This window comes from Phocoena sinus, chromosome X, assembly GCF_008692025.1.
Source record: "Phocoena sinus isolate mPhoSin1 chromosome X, mPhoSin1.pri, whole genome shotgun sequence".
NCBI classification, from domain to species: Eukaryota; Metazoa; Chordata; class Mammalia; order Artiodactyla; family Phocoenidae; genus Phocoena; species Phocoena sinus.
The window spans coordinates 105015604-105037117 of NC_045784.1; the positions used below are offsets into that span (position 1 = coordinate 105015604).

Consider the following 21514-nt stretch of genomic DNA (forward strand, 5'->3'; position numbering starts at 1 on the left):
AGAATCCAGAATCAAAGCGCAAGAAGACCGAGCTTCTCAAAACCTAGAAGCAAGTCTCAGTTTAGCAGTGTCTGGTTCACAAAAGGACTCTCAAAAGTTAGCTGAACTCCGTGAATTGAGGACCACACATATCAATTTACAATTGCGAAGCTAGAGAATGCTTCTAAGTGGAAATTTTTCATAGACAGGAATATTTGAAGATTAAACTAGGGGAAACAGTTAAAGGCAAAGCAGCTAGTAGTGTTCAAGAGACTAAATCAAGGAAAGAGTAGATGAATTTGGACGAAGACATTAGCAATAACGAGTAACAGGAGATACAGAGAACAAGCAAAAAGGATTTTGCAACATAACATTATGAAACAGGAAAAGAAGACTCTGGAAGGAATTTAATCTGGGTCACATTTATATATTGTATTTTCTTAATTCTAACATGATCATTTTAATGTTTTTGAAATCAAGGTGATACATACAAATCAATGTCATTTCTCTATCCACTTTTCTCAAAAAACAGTTCTAGAAACCAACAATGAATCTTACAATTAATGACATCTGACTCATGGAAATGTGACATGTGTAGCAGTTCTCCTTTCTGTAGAATATAAAATAAATTAAAAAGGGAGCAGGGAGCAGCAGATTTGAAGTAGCCTAAAGGTAAATGGTGCCAATAAGAAATGATGAGACCTCTAAATGAAAAGGAAGAACCACATAAAGACTTGACCAACCCTAGAAGGTATCCAACAGAAGGCAGCCACAGAACAGCCAAAAAAAAGGAAAAAAATCAACCGGTGCCTCACAAAGAGTCTACCCAAGAAGAGAGTAAAGAGAGATGTCCAAAATCACAATGAAATTGTCGACGACAATGACTGGCCCACTGCTAATGAAGATATAAGAGGCAGAGTGTTTTTGTTTTCTTTAATAAGGGGACCAGGTGAAAGCAAGAAGTAAAAAGCAAAATGCCAAACTGAAACGAAGGTTATGGTGAAGAATAAAAAAAGAAGATTAAGAGTTTATGGTTCACTGGGGAAGACAGCTAGTGGTTAGGGTGGGCGATGGCTAGAATTTAAGAATAGGTAATAATATTTCTTTTATAATCTTTCTAATTTTAAAAAATCTACTGAATTCTAAATGCTCTCTCATAACTCTCATCCACCCTTCTGTAATACTTAGATAACAAGCACAAAATAACAAAAGAGAAAAAGCACACTATTTGTCAAGAAGTTACCTACCTGGCAACCTCAAATCCCTGCTTTGCAGCCAAAATAAACAGGACAAAATCCATACTCTAAAGCTCACACCTTTATACAAAACAGGCTCTCAGACATTTCTCACTCTTAAACAACTGTAAACCGCCTTGGCTATCTATCCAGTTTCATTAGAAGATTAGAAGCAGCAAATAATATTAGGAGGAGGGTAGAGAAAGCAAGTATACTTGATATCATTAAAAAGTGACAGCTAATATGGAAACCAGAAAATTGGCTATAAAAGAATCAACAACTTCTAATACAGCCATCTCAAACCATTAAATGTAGAGGGCAAATCATCCTACATACACCTCAATAATCCTAAGGCATCACACCAAACAATAACTATTCAAGTGATGATCTGAGTGCTCAGAAAAGATTATATTAAGGTTCTGAACACTCCGTCCACATGCAATTTATTTAAGATGGATAAAACACTTTTAAAATCTCACATAAGGCATAACTACTTTGAAAACAAAGTTGCATATTTTAAATTCCAGAACTAAAAAGCACAGACCATATTTTTGGCTTTGCAAAACATGGGCAGTGGTAGAAAGAGAGGCAGGAAACTTAAAACAAAACTCTGGATAACGTGTCTGCATGAAAGGCAAAAAGAAGATCAGAGAACACTGAAGGGCAAGAAGACCTATGTTTGCATATTGGTGTGTCAGCTAATATCTCTGTCACCCTCTTCTACTTAACCTCTTAGAGTCTCAGTTTCTTCATCTGTAAAATGCAGATACCACCACCACCTACAAGGTACTTTAAAAAAGTAACTATCCAGAGAAGATGGGAATGAGTGGTGAAGAGAAAGCCAGATGTTTTTAAATACATCTTGGTGCTTTAAAAAAAAAAAAAAAGGCGTAGCTAACAGCAAGCTTAAAATGAAAACAGCTTAAAAATAACTGGGAATCTTGTCTCGCATCTTTACCCAAAGACCTGACCATTATATTTAGGTGAAAAACTCTAGCTGTATCTTGCAAAATGGATCTAGTTTCTTCAACATTATCAGACCTCATTTTATATTTCTATCTTTAAATGAAAAGAGGTGAGAGAACACTCACCTTGATTGAAAGTCTTCATTATCTGTGCTTGTCCGAGGACTTATGAGTAGATGACAAATTAAGGGAAAACAACTTTTGGGGGGAAAAAAAGAATGCTGTCTCATCTTTTAGTATAATCCCTCAGCTTGCAGGCCTAATTGGCTCTTACCAGCCTGGTAGCCTCAAACTCTACCAGCTCTTCTCATCTGCCACATCATCTTGCCCTGCTACTCCCCATGCCCCCAGCCCAAGGGACTCTCTGTTCCCTTTCTTCCTCTCGGTGGTAGAGCCAGAGGGACTTTAAATCCCTTGATGGCATAAAACAATCTCAGTCACCAAAGAAGTTTAAAAAACAATCAAGTCTCCCATTTCCACGTTTTGTACATCTGAGAGGGTTAACTGGAGAGACCATTTAAAAGGTAGTAAGTCCTTGAGCATTTTAGACCACATACTACAAGGGTACAATTCTAAATAAGACCAGTATCAAAGCTTTCCATTATACTGATTAAAAACATCAATAAGATGAAAAGGATATTGTTTCTTCTCTTCCTTTCCTCCTGAACTGTCCCGTTTCTCTTTCTTTTCTATCTTTTCTTTATCATGCCTGGACTCCTATAACGAATGGTGGAATTAGTTGGGGAAGGGAAAACCAAATATAAAAATCAGCTCAAAATCTCTTTTCATCACTCACCAGTCATAAATTTTTCTTCAAACTTATTTAATATGACACCAAAAGCACAAGCAACAAAAGAAAAAAACTGGACTTCATCAAAAGTAAAAACTTTCATGCATCAAAGAACACTATCAAGAAAGTGAAAACACAACCTACAGAACAGGAGAAAATATTTGCATATCATATATCTCATAAGTGTCTAATATCAAGACTACGTAAAGAATTCTTACAACTGAGCAACAAAAAGACAAACAATCCAATTAAAAAATGGCCAAAGCATCTGAATAGATTTCTCCAAAGAAGATATACAAATGGCCAACAAGTACATGAAAAGATGCTCGACATCATTAGTCATTAAGAAAATACAAAATCAAAACAACAATGAGATACTACTTTACACCCACTAGGATGGCTACAATAAAAACTAAATAAATAAAAATAAAACAAAACAGAAACAGAAAATAACAAGTGTTGGCAAGGATGTAGGGAAATTGGCACCCTCATACATTGCTGGTAGAAATGTAAACTGTGCAGCCACTGTGGAAAACAGTTTGGCGGTTCCTCAAATAGCTAAACATAGCATTACCATATAACCCAGATATTCCACTCCTGGGTATAAACACAAGATCATTGAAAACAGGTATTCAAACAAATACTTCATAGCAGCACACCAATGTTCATAGCAGCACAATTCACAATAGCCAAAAGGTGGAAAACAAGACAAAAGTCCATCAAGTGACGAGTGGATGAACAAGTATGGTATATTCGTAAAATGGAATATTACTTAGCCATGAAAAGAAATGAAGTACTGATACATGTAACACCATGAAGAATCTCAAAAACATTATGCTAAGTGAAAGAAGTCAGACACAAAAGGCCACATTATAATACAGTTCCACTTATATGAAACAGCCAAAGTTTTTGATAAGTCCACAGAGACAGAAAGCAGATTCGTAGTTGCCAGGGGGTGGGGGTGGGGAAGGGGTGATGGAGAATGACTGCTTAATGAGCATGTGGTTTCCCTTTGGGGTGATGAAAATGTTCTTGAACTAGACAGAGATGATGAGTGCAAACACTGCAAATATACTAAATGCCACTGAATGGTACATTTTAAAATGGTTAATTTTATGTGAATTTTACCTCAATTTAAAAAATACTTATTTAAAAGGAGCAGCCTCCCTTTTAAAACGATCACCTTATAATTTTCCAAAACTGCTTTTAAGAACTATGAATATATGGCATATATGTTGAATATATATCATAATGATGCTTTGTAAACACTTTACACTTTAGTAATGGCTTGCTTACTTTATGGCAGATGCATCAGATGTATTCTATCATCCATTAGTATCTAAGAGAATGCACACTATACTTAATTTTAAAATCAAATATAAGTTGTGAACACATAAGTTAATGAGGAGAAAATGTTATAAAAATGTGTTTAAAAATCAGAATTAATAAAGACTTTATAATGGTGTGATGATCAGGGAGAATACATGCGACCACATTTTAACCTCATGAATGAAGAGGAACTAAAAGAACTGTTGTCAGAGAAAAAAGAAAACACGAAAAGAAAGGCTGAAACTCAATGGAAAGAAGTAGCTGGGAGTGGAATGGAGAGGAAGGGAATTTCAGAGGTAAACTAATTCCACCCTCCCAGTAATTTGGGACTGAACTGGCTCAAGTTCTCCAAGATAACCTGCCCTCCCCCAAAGCCTCCTCCTCCTGCCCCCAAATAATTAACAAAAGACTACTTGACTACAAAAAAACCTCAGTATTTGCTAAATTTTCTAATGGGTGATTTTCTAAGAAAAAGTATATTGTTCTTTTTGTTCTTGTAATTTACCTTTTTGCCACCAGAGGAGATTTTATCCATTTTTTCAGATTTAAATGAGTCACCGCCTTTTTCTTTGCCTGACGATTTTGACTTATTTTTTTCCTTGTCTTTCTCATTTGGATAAGGAGACTCACACGGACTCTCACTTTTGTGTTTTGAAACCCCCACTAAAATTATAAAAGAGAATCATGAGAGCCTTTTCCAATTCAGTTTGATGACTGCTTGGGAAGTATTAATAAGTCTACCTACTTGTTCCATTTTCCTCTTTCCGCCTCTTGGTTAAGTCCGGTGGCACTTCTCGGTCATTGTTTGAGTGATCCTAGAACCAAGAATTGTGAACTACATTGATCAAGAGTTTTTGTTTTAAAGTATTTACTTTTATACAAGAAGAGAATAGCTAGTAACTAGCATTGGAGAATATCTGTGATGCTTTCACATACTTGGTAAAACGACATGAAAGACAAGCAGAGCTGGTAGAGATTATTAGGCTGAAGATCCTTATTACTGACTACGGTGAAAATACCAGTTAAAACACTAAATAATAGACTGTCATGCAACAAACTAGTACTTAAAAAAAGGCAACAAACACACTACTGTACATGATAATGAGCTTTCCAAACTAATTTTTAAAAAATTACAAACCCTTTTCCGGTCTTTCCTGTCCTTTTCATCTTTTTTTTCTCTTTCTCTGGATCTTTCCCTCGACTTGTCCAAATCTTTCTTGTCCATTTCTCTCTCCTTACTCTTGGACAGTGGTGGAGGAGTATGATTAATGTAGAGCTGTTAAATTAAGGCAATATTACTAAAGATTATTAGTTTTCCAGTATTGGCATCATTTGCTTGATTGTTTATTTAATGAAAGACATTTGGTAGTAGACCCAAAGTCAAAACTGGTCAGCTGTCTGGATTATGAGAGGTAAAATAAAAGAGCATGGCACAAATTACGCAAAGAATTCAATTCTTGATCTTATAAAAATTATCATTTTTTAACTCAACCAGTTCATTCCTGCCTCAACTGAGATTTTTATTAGTAAATTCACAAGCTACAGTTCCTTATATAGCTCTATTGTGAAGACCCATAACCACCATTATTACAAGAGTCCATATGTGAAAAATAGTGACTGAATTTTCTCTACTGCAAACAAACAAAAAAATACAAACCTCTACACAATCATGGAAATTTAAAATAGTTTTACCATCCACTGATAAGCAATTGATGACAGTGAGCAAAAGTATAAAATAAAACCTAGCCTTGACTTTACTAATAAGTCTTTTCTGCCTCAGTGTATACCATGCATAGATTATCCTAAATACTGTTATAATAAAGGCTGCATATTCACTACTTCTAAAAGCGCTCCAATTTCTGTCAAGTAATCACAACTGATTGTAAAATTTGTCTTACTGGTTCTAAATAGCTCAGAAAGCCATATTGTCAGTTATGGTTGATAAAACAACTCAGACTGAAAAATGATAAACCAATATTCTCTTTTACCTATTCTTTCTCCAATGAAAGGCCCATAGACAATAAAACAGCCAAAGATCAAGGATATGCTAATTCTAAATAATTAAGAGGTAACCTTACTTATGCAAGTTGTAAATACGGAAATCCATTCTAAAACAAAATATTAAGGAAATAATAAGACACCTAATCTTACGGCATTTATAACTGTGCTACAAGCTTACGTTTAACTTAAGACATTAAAAATGTTAGGCAGCAGAATACTGAATATAACTCATTACATAACTACACAATTCTGGATATAACTTGGGAATGAAAAGAACAGTGATTCAAAAGTCAAATATTTTTACACAAAGAAATCCTTTGGTATTCAAAGGAATACATGAAAAAAGACAGCCATCAGTTTGAGAATTAAATTAACACTTGTTTTTTTAACACCACCAAATATTTTCAATTCAGTTTGCTCAGAAATACTGCCATAGCAATGCATAAGCAGATTCTTTAAAATTTCAGTGTTTAAAAGTTGAAGATCAACTGAAATAGACAAAATGTTTATTAATAACAAAGAGCAAGAGAATGAGAAACAACCATAAAGTGCTTGTCCAAAAGGTACTCTTGCTGGGTATATGCCCTAAATGACACTTTAATATTTTCTAATTGTGAGGTTTATTCACATCTTAAGTCAATACTATTTATGAAACTGACAAGACAAAGAAAGTAATATGTTATTACAATACTCAAAGAAGACTTATCTTAGGGAAGTATTGCTTAATTCTTCCAGTAAAAAAATTTTTTTGTTTGTGATTACAAATAAGCACGTGTACACACATACACACACACACACACACCCCTCCACAAGAATGAAGTTTTTAAGTGTATCTAACTTGAATTCTGTATTGCAGAGAATTGGGAATCCTAGAAATTCTTAGTTTAGAAATGTACCAATTCTATTCCTTCTTTCTACCCTTCTAAGAATAGTTCTGATCACAATACTCTTTTCCACAAAAACATACAGTCTCTCACTGCACACGGAATAAAATGCATATTCCTTAGCTTGGGTATTCCAAGCTCTTCACAACCCTTGCACAATTCTACCCTACTATGGAGTGACCCAATGTACTCTAGGCTGCGGCTACCGCTGCTCCCTAACACCCTGTGCTTCCCAGCAGTTCTCTTCACCAGAACGGTCGCTCATTTTTATCTTAATCTCTTAAACTCCTACTTTGCCTTCAAAGACAGATCGAAAGCCATCAGCACTTCAACATTCCCTCAACTCCATAAATCACTGTCCAGTGAACTCTTATTTTATATTAACCTTTTTTTTGTGGCAGGAATTCCCAATTAATTTCATGTCATTTATTTTTGTCCATAACATAGTTTACAGGATGGTAGGGGAGCTAATGTGCTTTTTCTACTTTTACACACTTCCTAGTGTCTTGTACACATAGTGAGTACTCAATACATGTTTGATGAATAAAATTAATGATTTGTTAAACTGATCTGCATGTAGCGTTGTTGGATTTGGGTTTTTTTTAATTTACTTTTATTCCTGATACTACTGGATCCTGTTTTTTACTGGCTTTTATCCTTGACATTGAGATCATTAGATCCAAAAAAACAATTTGACTGATCTTCAAAATCTGTTTAAGAGACCACTGCCACACTGACCCTTTTAAGGATACAATATATAAAGATGGCCTCACATGTAGGTTCAGGTTTGGTTGGTTGTAAATCCTTGTTTTAAGATGATGAACAGAATTAAAAGCTGAATTTTACTGAGGTGGTTATTGCTGCCCTCTGAAACTACAGAGAAGCTTGGTTTAAAGGAGCATGCTTTGGGGCTTCCCTGGTGGCGCAGTGGTTGGGAGTCCGCCTGCCAATGCAGGGGTGATGGGTTCGTGACCCAGTCCGGGAAGATCCCACATGCCGCGGAGCGGCTGGGCCCGTGAGCCATGGCCGCTGAGCCTGCGCGTCCGGAGACTGTGCTCCGCGACGGGAGAGGCCACAACGGTGAGAGGCCCGCGTACCGCAAAAAAAAAAAAAAAAAAAAAAAAGGAGCAAGGTGAACTGACAGAAAAGATTTGGACACTAAACTAGAATCCCACTTGAAAAACCAAGTCCATGTGTATTACAAAATGAAAATAGTAACTAGTTTAGTAAAAAGGAGGATCCTAGGGGCAAAGTATAACTAAAAGGTCAAACTAGAGCAGGGAAACATTTTTATATGTATGATGACAAAGTAACCTGAAAAAATAGACACATACCTTTCAAATCCTCTAAAAAGTAAAAGCTACCACAGAAAGTTTAAATTATAGATCATTAATTTTAGAGAGCACTCAAAGTCCAGTGAAATTTTTTTTCTAAGACATTCATATGCTATTAAACTTTCTTAGACACACAAAAAATCAACATCAACTACTATGCAGACCAGTAAATTTGGATGCTTTACCAAGTCCAAAGGCATAAGAGTTCATTTCAAGTATTTACTGAATACCTAATCATATTGCCAGGTACCATACTAAACACTAAGGATCTGAAAAGTGGTATGAGTTGCAATTTTTACAAGGGTATTCATATGCCATTTTCAAAATTTTCTGGTTGAATGTGGAATAAATCTATTGAATTTTAAATGCTCACAAAATCACCATCCTTTTTTTTTAAGCGGGGTGGGGGGATCGCTATAATTTAAAAAATAAGACAAACACACGAAAGAAGTTAAGAACCCTTTCAACTACTATTGAAATGGGTGCTAAGAATCAAGGAACCATATTTTTTTTTGGAATTTTTGTTTTCATTGTGGTAGGAACACTTGAGGAACCTTAATTTTAGTCCAAGTTTTGGTACTAACAAGTTATATGCCACTGGGAAAAGATCAAGAACTTTAGTCTCTTATTTGTTAAAAAAGACACTGCCACATGCCCTACCTACCTCACAGCACTGTGATGAATGTGAGATGAGATAACACGTGTTTATCTCATATGTTTTATTTTCAAAAGGCTTTCACAAATGTAAGGAACCATAATCTTCATCATTGCTTAGAAAATCCAGTTAACTATAACAGCAGGTTTTCAACTGCTTCAAAATATGTTTCAGGAAATAAATATTCACAAGGTAACATTGTTAACCCATGAATTTAAAATAGTCCACACAAGCCACTGATGGTTAAGACTGACATACATACACAATCCCACTCTGGTTATGAAAACCTACTATACTGGAATACATATTCAATTTAGCAAATAAAAAGTTTTACTTTAAAAGAAAGCATTCACAGTTCAACTGATTCTCTTTTGATTAATACAGTATATTCTAAAAACAATGCTATAATTTTAGGACACAGGCACATCAGCTAATCTAAACTGTTAAAAATTAGTGCTTACTTGCCCAATAGCCACAGACATTTCATTATAAAGCTAACAGTTCTAAAAGCAGTTAGTACTGTCAACTGGCTTTGTTTCAAAATATCATTTTTTACTGGTCCACCAGTAAGGAATCATACTTAGCAGCTATAAGAGGAGGCAAAGTAGAAAATCAAAGTGAAACAGGGTACAAATTTTATAATAATAAAGACAAAATAACATGAACATTGGACAATTCAACTATAACCATGAAATGAATGAACTCTGTAGTAAGATACACAAACTGCACATGATTTTTAGTAGCAGAATCCTCAAGAAAGTAGAGTAATAGGCAAGAATTAATACTGACATGTAAACACAACCATCAAGTTGAGTATTCCCCTCCAGGAGAATGATCAGTTTACATTAACCATATTTCTTGATAATATGCTACAACTACCAAAAAGGTAGCTCAGCAGAGGCGATATAAAGATTTTTATGGGTTAAGATGGGCTCAGTTTTTAGAACAGTTATGTGAATGCATCAGATATATTTTTTGGCCTTTTGGGTTATCTAAAAAAGTTAGAAAACAGCCTGACAGATTTGTTTTGAGAAATTAAATAAGCCTACTCCTCAAAAGAAACCAACAACTCCTTCCTCAAATCTTAAACTTACTTTCAGATTTTGAAGCATAAAAGGATAATGCATAACAGCAAGGAGAGATTATAGAAAGGTTGCCACATTACACACATTTTATAACAATTTCATTAAAAGGGACCATTGTCATCCATTGTTTCAGTTTGTGATAGGTATTTTTAAAGGTTATTCCACTAACTTACTGAATTTACTAGGGTGAGGGTACCTACTCAATAAATGAAGTAAAGAATTTTTCTTTGTTTTACTTAGGCATGATGATTTTAAAAGACTCAAACCTTTGCTGAAGACTCCTTGAGTTCGATGAGACTGTCCTGTAGAAAATGAATGGAGATGACAGGTGAGCTGGCATAGTTCTCAGAACCCAGAGGAACTTTGGGAAGTATGGCTGTAACCTGGAAATAAACCAGCTACTTCTTGTGAGGATAAATCTCGTGATGTCATTGTTATATGAATATCAACAGTAAAAAACAAAAGCAAAACTATGTAATGGAATTGTAATGTTTAAAAAAAAACTAAATTATATGTACTCGTTGTAACAAACAAAAATCTTCCTCTGCTCAGAATTTTAAAATAAATGTCAATGCCACATTTTTCATAACACTGTATTTAAACTACAGATAATGGTAAGAGGCTTAAGAAAGCAAAACATTTTTTCTCCACAAAAAGTTTTAAATAGTGGAGATCACTGTGGAAGAACAATATTGCCTTATATTTTCATAGTTTTTCTTTAGTAGGGAGGTTTCAAATTTTCCTTTACTTGTGACTCCACCATAAATATATACACATTTTATCCTAGCCAGAAAACTCAGTGGCATTACATTAACAAGAAAACAAAATGTATTTATAAAAGAGTAATCTTTTTTTTTTGCAAAGTGCCTCTAACAGTGAATCTCATACCTCCCACAAAAAAAAAAAAGCACTTAAAAAAGGAAAGAAAATGAAATCAATTATGGTATTCAACCACAGTGCTCTTGATGAAGAATTAGTTAACTTACAGGTTTAAAAGTTCAACGTACTGCAAATTCAAAGATTCCATGAAATTAGATGAGTTTAGAATTAAAATTAAATATGGAGCAAGGAATGGCTACCCTGAGTCTTCAAGAAGGCTACACCCACGATTTTGTGCTGCAGTTGAATGCCTGGGGTTTCTCTTTGCTGGGTGGTAGAATTGGATGCCACATCTGCTTTTATCGTAACGCAAGGTTCAACTTGTTGGGAACCCAATGGGTATAAACAAACCTCCAAGGGAAGATACAACAGAAGCTGCATGCTCACTGAATATACACAACTACAGGAGAACTGATCACCAAGGAGACTTTAAAATGGAACTCCTTTCAAGACTCCTTCTTAGAAGGCACACATCGGTATGATGCTCATCAAGAAGCTTGATGAATTCAGAGGTATCTTGTTTATCCTGTATCATCCAGGAAGTCTTCAGTGCTATATATTCTTCAATATTTATGCCGAAAAATAGGCTTCATTCTGCTGAAAAGATTCATTTGCTTGTAGCTACCATTGCACTCCAAAAAAGACTGCGTAAAGCAGTGAGGCACTTCTGGGTAAAATTTCTCTTGCACTTTGAAACACTACAAAATTAGTGCTAGGTCCTTGAAGTTTTAATATTTTTATAAGAAAAATACTCAATAGGAAAAAAATATCAGTCCACCAATATGTAAAAAATTCATTTTCTAATGCAACATAAAACCTCCAGTGGCTCCAGTGAATACTTGGCACAAGACTTGAAGGAAGTCAGGACACGTATTCCAAACAGGTGAGCCTAACATGGACGCTGCCTTCCTCAGGCTATACTAACCTTTACTGTTGCGGAATGTGATGGAGAAGGGTAGGTATCAATTTTGCGACGTTTTTGTTCTGTTGGGATGAAAAGAAATAGTCACAATAAGGTACGTTTCCACTTTTTTCCACACGCCTCAAAAAAAAATCACCAACTTCTAAGGTTATCAAGTATTAGTTCCCCCTACTAAAGTCCCTAGATAACTTGCCATAATAACAAGACAAGAACCAACTTTATATTACAACAACCAAAGGTAAACAAATATAAATCAAACTTGCCCCTTTCAGGCTCTGCAATATCTGATCGGGGAACAGGTGACTTCAAGGACCCAGAAACTGGTGTTTTCTCTCCTTTAACATTTTCCTTTAATTTCATTTCCTTTGCTATATCTCTTTCTCTGGATGGCTCCTTCTCTCTTTCCTTTTCTTGAGTCGACTTTGATTCTGCATTGGGGACAGTGGTCTTGAATTTCTCATCTTTAACTTTTTCTTCCTTCTTGAATTTTTCTTTCTCTTTGTCAGACTTAGGTGTTCTTTCCTTCGTCTCTCTTGCTTTTTCATCTTTATTTGGCCGTTCTTCCTTCGGTTTTTCTTTACCATCTTTACCACCAAGTACTCGGGCCTCTGGAGTAGTAGCTGGAGTCTTTTCTTTTTTCTCTTTTTCTTTCTCTTTCCCTTTTTCTTTGTCATTTTCTTTAACAGCTTTGCTGCTTAAGAATAAAAACATGACATTTTAAGACAAATGGTCATAAAATATATTCAATGTTATAAATCATAAAGCGTTTCTTACTGACTTCAAAAATTCTAGAACTATGAGTAGCCCTTTAAAAACTAAAGGACAACTTTAAGACAAGTAAAAAGCAAGTACTTCTTTATCCAGTAAATAATAACCAAATTCACAAATAGTGGACTAAAAAAGAATAATTAAAGTGATGTTAGGCCCTTTTTTTGTACATGTTCATAACCTTTGAGGATTACAAAGTAACAACCCAAAACTATCCCATAAGCCAACCAAGGGTGCTACCATCAGGAACTGGATTACTTGGCTGGATGGACCCCTGGTCTAAATTAGTAGGCTTCTCTCATGTTAATTATTCTTACCCAGATTGTACATAGCAAACACTCAATCCTAAAATTTATTTTTAACTTCACCACATACATTCCCCTGCATATCCCAGCAGAGGAAACAAAGTCAGTCTCAGCATTATACAAACCATGAGAATGGTAAGCACATCATCAAAATAGCAGTATAGACAAAATTTCTCAGTCCAACAAAAATGACTTCCATAGTATTCATCTATCACCCTCTGTCATTCATGTCTAATGAGGTTGCTTAATCATATAAGAATTCAGAATTTTGACATACAGCACAGTGTTCCTACCTGTTAGAGCCACTATTTCCATTGCTTGAATTCCCTTTTGGTGTGGCACTAGAAGCTTTATTAACTGCTTTCACACCACACTGAGATCTCTCCCTTGATTTATCTGAAATAAAGGTAAGGTTTTATTTGACAAGCCCCTAGATGTAAATAAGCTACAACTGCACAGCAAAATGATTAGAGACTAGATAGAAAGAAACAAAGGGCTGATCACTTCTTGACAGTTACATACTCCTACTTAGGGATTAAAAAAGTAACACTAAGCCAGCATTTTACTTGTCATGTGATACAAAACATTTCAGTTTGCTGAAACAAAATGTATTACTTATAAATTTCTACAAATAAGCATACCAGTCTCCTCATTACTGCTTTCATCCGATTTAGATGCACTTCCTACTGACGATGAAGAAGGCCCACCGCCAGGCCCATTTTGTACACTGGCAATTGCATTCCTCGGAGGGGGGTCTTTGTGATGAAACTCATTTTCAGGTATCATGTATGACTTTCTACTTTTCAACTGCCCAGAGTAGCTGAAAGTCGCACAAAGTGTTTAAATATACAAATACAAGTCAAAAGGCACAAACATGGGGTTTAAAAGAATAAAATTAGCAAGTTATTCACTCTGCTACTTGATTCCAGAGAATAAAAAATATTAATTTTCAGTAAGTTCCTAATGTCTTTATAAGAGAACCTAGATGCTTTCTTAAAAATTTCAATGTAAACTAATCCTTCAACTAAAATGCCTTTTTTCCACTATTGAAGATTTGATAACTCAACTGATGATAAAATTACATTTCCTCCAAACCAGGATATACTATATATGATTTTTGAAACTATCATCCAGTATAGACCGGAAGCTGATAATCAGAAGTGACAACTCTCACCAGCCTGTGGGAACATGATCGCATAATCTCCCATAATCTCCTGAAGTAAGGCAGAAGATAAACTTCAACACTGTAAGACATTTTAAAGTCTTCAGAATCCTTCTGTAATCTAGTCTCATAAATCACATTAAAGTATAATTGTGTTACCCCATAGCCAATGCATATAGATCTGGCCTCTTCTCTTTTTCCTCTTGGCAGATTTTATGCACTCTTCTTTCCAAAGCCTGACCCAGATTCAAAACTTTTGGGTACCAAGGAAGTATTTTTGTTAGCACAATCAAGATATTCCTGATGTGAGTATATTCGCCTGTTTCAAGGCAATGTACCGATGCCTACAACAAACATTTTAAGATCTGTTATTAAAAAAGTATAAGTATGAAGAGAAAATACCACCTTTGAGAAATACAATTTTTTCTTACCTTGGTTAGTTTGTAATGCCATTTATGTACAACGTGTCGAAAATTTTCATAGTCTAATTGATCAGCTTTATTTCCACCATCAAAACCAGTTGCCCGTAATATAGTAAGAAATCCTGGATAATTTCCACATTCCTAAGGGCAAAAAATAGGCTGTCACTTTTAAAGAAAAATTCTGTCCTCCAAAATAGTAGAAGCTGAAACTTAAGTAGACTAATGATTCCATGTGAAAACATAATGTGTATTTTGAATGATAGGTAGTTTTCACAGAAAGATCCACCTTATTCAATGACATTAATTTGAAATGTCAGTTTGAGATAGGATAAAAATATAGCATGTTTTTAAATAATGAATGAATTGTGCTTAAATTTTAAACACTGTTGTACAACTGAATCTTAAACTCAGCTTCCCTTTTAGAACTGAACCCAGAGCTTACTAGAAGCGGTCATTATATACATGGTAAATGGGTAAAATGTAAGAGTATTTGTCATACCTTTTCATATGTGGCTCTATCACTGTGCCACCTGGTCACAGTCTCTAACATGCAGCAAAGGAATCTCCCATATCGACTAGCTTCATTTTCAGTACAGCTTGCGACTGTGTAAATTATATCAGAGAAAACCTACAGAAAATAATGTGTGAAAAATAAAAACAAATCAAGGTCAAAATTAGTTCAAAATATTAAAAGATCATGTAATAGCAAATCATAATAAACTAAACAGGTAAGTTTAGTCAAAATGCATCTTCCCCTTTTATAGTCACAATTCCAGAGACCTTTAAAGATTCTGGCTTTTGTGAGGAAATAGCACATTCATAAAGCAACAATAACAACAACAAAAAAAATGCACTTTTATAAAGAAAGCTGATTTACAATGAGGGAAGAAAAAAACTATCATTATTATTACAACGTAACTTCTTTAACAAAGACTTAGCCATAGATATTACTGGGGTTAAGGGGACAGTAAGCAGAGGCGAGGCTGATAGAAACTAGAAATAGGCAGCTGAGAGGCTGTAACATACGTCATGTTTTTAGACCACAAAATGCAGCAACTTATTATTATGAAAAAAGCCAGATGCAAAAATCTGTGAATGTGACCATATTGAAAAGCATCCCTGCTTTTATATATGTGCAAAAGTGTAAGCTTTTTCATTGTTTCTTGAGGGGGTGAAGGTTAAAAATGGAGAAGAGAGTTCTACCTATTATGACAAACATATAAACCCAAATGTTGAGTTAATGGATTAACTAGGGGTGCTTATTATATATCAGGCACTACTCAAAGTGCTTTTGTGTATAGTGACTCATTTATTCCTCACAACAATCTTATGAAGCAGGTACTATTATCCCGTTTTACAGATAGAAAACTGAGGCACAGAGAGGTTAAAAAAAACTTGCCAAAGATCATATAGCTAGAAAGTAGCAGAGCTAGGATTCAAGTTCAGGCACTTGGCTCTTGAGTTCATGCTTTTAACCACACACACAATAATACCTCTATAGATTATATATAATGTTTAGCTATCTTTGTGTGAGACTTTTTTTTAAAGGTTGCAATAAAGAGAACTTACTCGATCATAGCAAAGAAGTGTGGAAAAATTTGGAGTTTTCTGTTGATGTACCAATTCAACAAAACGAGCACAGTAAACAGCATCAATTGCTGAAAAAATACATCGAGGAAATATACACAGCTGTAGAAATTTTGTGATGGTCTCATTTTTGGTAGATTCTAAAAATAAGGGAAGAATATATTAAGTGGTAAACTTCTTCCTCAAGTGCCTCAAGGCCACTAAACATGACAACATAAACTTTAGTGTAGAGAATGATATAAAACCACAAACTATTTATAGTTTGTAACCAAAAGGTCATGCCTGGGATAAGACTTTCATTTTCACTCTGTGGACATTTTTCTACCTATAATTTCTCCAGAGATAAGATTTTATACAGAAAAGTTGAATGATAAGCTGCCAATATTGTAGTTTTAAGTTAACTAATTTCACCAGCAAATTAAATCTGTTCCTTCAGTGAACATGTGAAGTCGACTCTGCGTTAATGAATAACCAAAGAATGGGATAGTGAACACTGAGTTGAAATACAAACATAATACACTTCAATACCTCCAAAGTTATAAAAGTTTGCTTTTTTAATGTGGCAGTGGCAGAAATATAACAATTCCAACAACTTACTTGCTAAAAGCCAATTGTCCTTTTCCAGTTTCAGTCTCTGTAGCACTCGCTGTACATGTTCCATCTGCTTCTTTTCTTCTTCAAGAAGCTTGTCCTGAAGGGCAGTACATCGCTCCTTTTCTTTTTTCTTTTTATTTGGAGGCTACAAAGTATAAGTTGGATACTTTTCTAACTACAGGCACATTACCTCTCCTTCTTTTAATTAAAAAATTTGAGGAGATAAATGCTGATATCTTATACTAATTACTTCAACAGGGATGTTTAGGAGTCCACTTGGATGTGCTTTGACCTCCATTCAACAAATCCAAGACAAAGTCAGTCTTCGTACACTATCAAAACAGGATACCTTCTCAACACTGGTACTTTTACTCTGAGGCATGGAATCATCTTTGATCCTTCCTTCTCTGTTCCGATATTCTAACTGCTTACAAGTCTTTTGCATTCCCACTACCTCCACCATAGTCTATGCTCTCAGTACTTCATAATGCATTACCCAAAAAGCCACCTAGTTGGTCTCCTGCCTAATGCCAGTCCCTTGCCCTATCAAACGTATCCTTCATATCACCGTCACGAGCAATCTGCCTGAAGTACCATTTTTACCATTATCGCTTCCCCACTGAGGAATCTAAAATAGCTCTCAATTTTATCAAGCCTTCCTTTTTTTTTTTAAGTGCATTTTTAAAAACTAATTATTTATTTGGCTGCGCCGGGTCTTAGTTGAGGCACGTGGGATCTTCGTTGCAGCACACGGGATCTTCTTTTAGTTGCGGCATGTGGACTTTTAGTTTCGGCATGCATGCAGGATCTAGTTCCCCAACCAGGGATCAAACCCCGGCCTCCTATATTTGGAGCGCGGAGTCTTAACCACTGGACCCCCAGGGAAGTCCCTCAAGCCTTCCTTTCTAACTTTCATTGCTCTACGTCACCTGGCCCCAACCTAACCTTTCAAATTTATCACTAAGCCCAATCGCCACAGTAAAAGTGGTCTCTTTAAACCTCAGACTACTTCATACCTTTGCTGAAGCTTTACAGTCACCAATTTGCCTCCATATTTCCAAACTGAACCTATCTTCAAGGCCTATCCGGTTCAAGACTCACCTCTTCAATAAAGCTTTCTCCTAAAGAATTCTCCTTTGGGGAATTCCTATTGCTCTTGCAATTGGAGTTAAGTAGATCATTTTAAGTTGCTAACACAGCCCTCAAATACCTTTTGATTGGTCATAACCTCCACGTACTCACCAAGCCCCTGCCCCACCCATGGAGAGGATAACCTCTAAACCCACTTAGAAAAACATTATGTAACAAGATAGGAACCTGAGCTAATACAATTCCAAAGTATGGATAATGTTGAATTAATACCATGAAGTTATTGTACTTGAGCTACTAGACCAAAAACCTACCATTTCCTGATTGTCATCAATTGCTTTCATCTGGACTTTAAGTTTATTGACTTCCCGTTCATAGCTGGTATGTGGAACTGCAAGGTCATACATTGTCAATGACCAGAATGTGGCATAGAATTGAGGGCTGATGTCGTCCCAGACTTTGGAAACATGTAAGGAAACCACTGCTTCATGGACAGGAGCCATCACCATTTCACATGATGTAATGTACTTGTGAACTTTATGTTGCTGTTTATTTCCCTTCTCTGATTTTTTAAGTTCATCATACTTTGACTGGAGATAAAAAGTAAACACACACACATACAATATAATTTATAGCACTGATTTTCATAGTATAAAAACCTATGTTCCCTTTTCAAGAATCAGAAGATGACCAATCAAAACTGTTGGAGGAATCCTAATTTCTTACCAACAACATTTCTTTTAAGATAAATCATCCCTGGAAGCTGTTTCAATATTTAGCCCTGTGTGCTTACTATGAGCTTTTCCAAAGATTCTTATTGCATCTGACCTGTTGAGTAAGTGAATAGGGTATGTGGGCCCCCTGTCCATTTCCCCCACCCTACTCTCTCTTGCTGTTGCATCAAGGATTGAACATGCAGGGTTTCCACTCCTGCTTTTGAGATATTCAAGGGAACCAAGTAGAGGGTCTTAACACTAGTAAAGAGGCAGAATGGAACTAGTAACAGCCAACCAACAACAGAATGCTTTATCGCTACATGTAGCCCCTATCATCTGTTACGATTTGTCAATTAAGAAGCTGGATCAACACAAAGAAAGGTTATGAGAACGTTACCATAAGACCGCTAAGTAGGGGGACCAACTGTCCAGGTTTTCCAGTGATTGAGGGGTTTCCCAGGATGCAAGACTGTAGTGCTAAAACTGGGAAAGTCTCAGGCAAACCAGGACCAACTGGTAACCCTATTGCTAAGCTAAATTATGATTTTCTCTGAATGGCTATGGTATACTGGAGTTTAAAGCATGTGGGAACTGACTTAAACCACAGCTTTTTTTGGCCTGATTGGTTTATCCTAATTTGGGGGAGAGTCAGAGGAAGGCCATACCCTTAATTGTATGAGAAAAAGAATCTGTTAGTACGATGGGAGGGACTACATATTAGTTCATAGAATGTGTATCAAACATAAAAAAGAAAACAATACAAAGTGGAGTTGTTGCTATTATCTCATGTCCTTCAGTCTCTTTGAGACGAAGAGCTCTCACCCAGAAAACTGTCTGGGTTAGGCATCATCCCTGAAGATGAACCTAAGAGGAGATCTAAAACTAGCTGCTTCTTTATGCTAGAAAGCACTTAAATCATTTACAGTTTGTGCTAAACATGGAGCCCAGAACTAGAAAGTCTGAAGTCAAAGGTCCCACTTCCAGTTCTGCATCGTGATAGGCAAAGAGTCTTGGCTCCTACAGTCCAGCTGCCGTCCCTCCTGAGCGCTCCATACCCCAGGCTCACTGGATTGAAGGCATGCCAAGTACTCTTTGTTCCACAGCATATCTCCAACAGGCTCTGAGAATCATACAATTACTTTAGAAGTGGGAAAAATTATCTCCTGTTTTCCCCATTTTAGAGAGCATGCTGGTAACTATTGAGGCCACATAGGTGGCAAAGCTATAAATATAAAGAACATTACTTAGGAGAGAGGTCCCAATTACACCAGAGACCTGAGAGAATAGCAGCTGGGATAAGAAAGGCTTTTAAATTTTTGAGGGTGGGTCCTATTGAAGGCAACTAATATGAATCTATGTGAACGGAAAGACAGCTGTTGAGGTTCTAACAAAACACAGAATAAAACAGTGATGAAACTACCTAAATAAGATAGCTTATCTACCTGACTTGGTCATATTTAGAATATGAACTAGGGGAAAAGCCTTTCTTTCAGATCAGTGCTGCAAGGTGGCTCTCAGCAATTAAAACTGAAAATTAGGTAGGTATGACAGTGTTATAGGGTAGCCCCAGTCTCCCTAATCCTTTGGTTCTGAATCTGTGACTTCTATTTCCAGGCACCCCCCTCATTCCTATCTAGTTGAAAAAAAAGCTTGATCAGAAAAGACAGCTATACTGCATATTTGCCTAGGACAAATATTTCCTTGCCTAAAGTCAGTTTAACCCTTCTTCAAGCTCACATCTTCAGTCAAGTGGATAAGTATAACAGCTCTACAAAGTCACCTGGGGAACTAGACCTACGGAATAGAACTGATACTCACTGTTACTGTACTTTTTTTTTTGTTTTTGGCCGTGCCGCGCAGCATGCAGTATCTTAGTTCCTCAACCAGGGATCGAACCCATGCCCCCTGCAGTGGAAGTGCAGAGTCCTAACCACTGGACCACCAGGGAATTCCCTGCTGTACTTCTAATTACTGTTCAAAAAGCTCTTGGCCTAACAATGTTATTCCCATGAGAGCCTGCCAATAGTCAATTTATGGAAGGGACCTAGCAGCCCTCTAATACTCATACTCTCTCATCAAAGGTTCTTCAAGAGGGGCTTTCACCCAAGAGGCAAAAGTAAGGATCCCTAGGAAAGCCTGGATGCCCAATCCAGTGTAACCAAGGTTGCCGAGGAATTCCCTTTCCAGGGGGTGGCATGTGGCCTACCCCTGATTTGGTTGTATAGCCACCTCTGTATAGTTCTCTGTTTTTCTCCTCAAACTTGAAAGGAAAATGACACTTCTTTGTTTAGATATTTTTATCTCTTAAATGACAAAGACACAATATTTTACACAGGCTACGGAAAAAGTAGCTGTTGGTATGAATGACCTGCTCCATTTTCTGACCTGGAAAAGTTCAGCCAACCTCAGGCAACCAGGTGTTCCTGTTTGCTAGGGTTCAATAGCGCTGATTAGTGTGTCACTTCTCAGTATAGCACAGGGCAGGTCAGAATTTCTGAGATGAAGCAATTCTCCCACCTCAGTCCTTCAAGAAATCAGGTCCCCTGTTGTATAGCTGAGACTGATCTACTGTGGGGTGGGGCGACAACACAAAACATAACTACACAAAGAGAGCATAACAATTTTCTGGATTGAGAGAGTCTAAAGGAGAAGAAGAAGCCCAATCCTACTCCCTTATTCCCTTTTTCCCTCTAGAGAGTACAGCACAGTATTACAAATGGTAATTGAATCAATTAACATTTAGTTAGTTGTTAGAGGGTAAGTGTGAGACTGTAGCAGTTGATATGTAAACACTAACAGCTGATGGTTGATTA

The 21514-nt window shown here is 36.3% G+C and overlaps 1 protein-coding gene across 15 annotated transcripts in view; it reads right to left on the bottom strand.

Moving 5' to 3' along the window:
* Positions 1-21514, bottom strand: part of THOC2 (THO complex 2) — a 103289-nt gene that overhangs the window by 5716 nt on the left and 76059 nt on the right. For 4 of the 15 annotated variants that reach the window (XM_032619251.1, XM_032619247.1, XM_032619246.1 and 1 more), the window contains 16 exons: positions 18300-18575; positions 16900-17041; positions 16285-16442; positions 15215-15343; positions 14725-14856; positions 14453-14637; positions 13773-13951; positions 13425-13527; positions 12322-12752; positions 12062-12120; positions 10524-10655; positions 5437-5574; positions 5044-5113; positions 4804-4961; positions 2820-2896; positions 2306-2351 (listed from right to left, as the gene is read on the bottom strand). In XM_032619251.1, the coding sequence (XP_032475142.1) occupies positions 2324-2351; positions 2820-2896; positions 4804-4961; positions 5044-5113; positions 5437-5574; positions 10524-10655; positions 12062-12120; positions 12322-12752; positions 13425-13527; positions 13773-13951; positions 14453-14637; positions 14725-14856; positions 15215-15343; positions 16285-16442; positions 16900-17041; positions 18300-18575 (2397 nt within the window). In that variant the 3' untranslated portion in view covers positions 2306-2323. The other 11 variants (XM_032619257.1, XM_032619256.1, XM_032619252.1 and 8 more) reach the window with 8 other exon arrangements.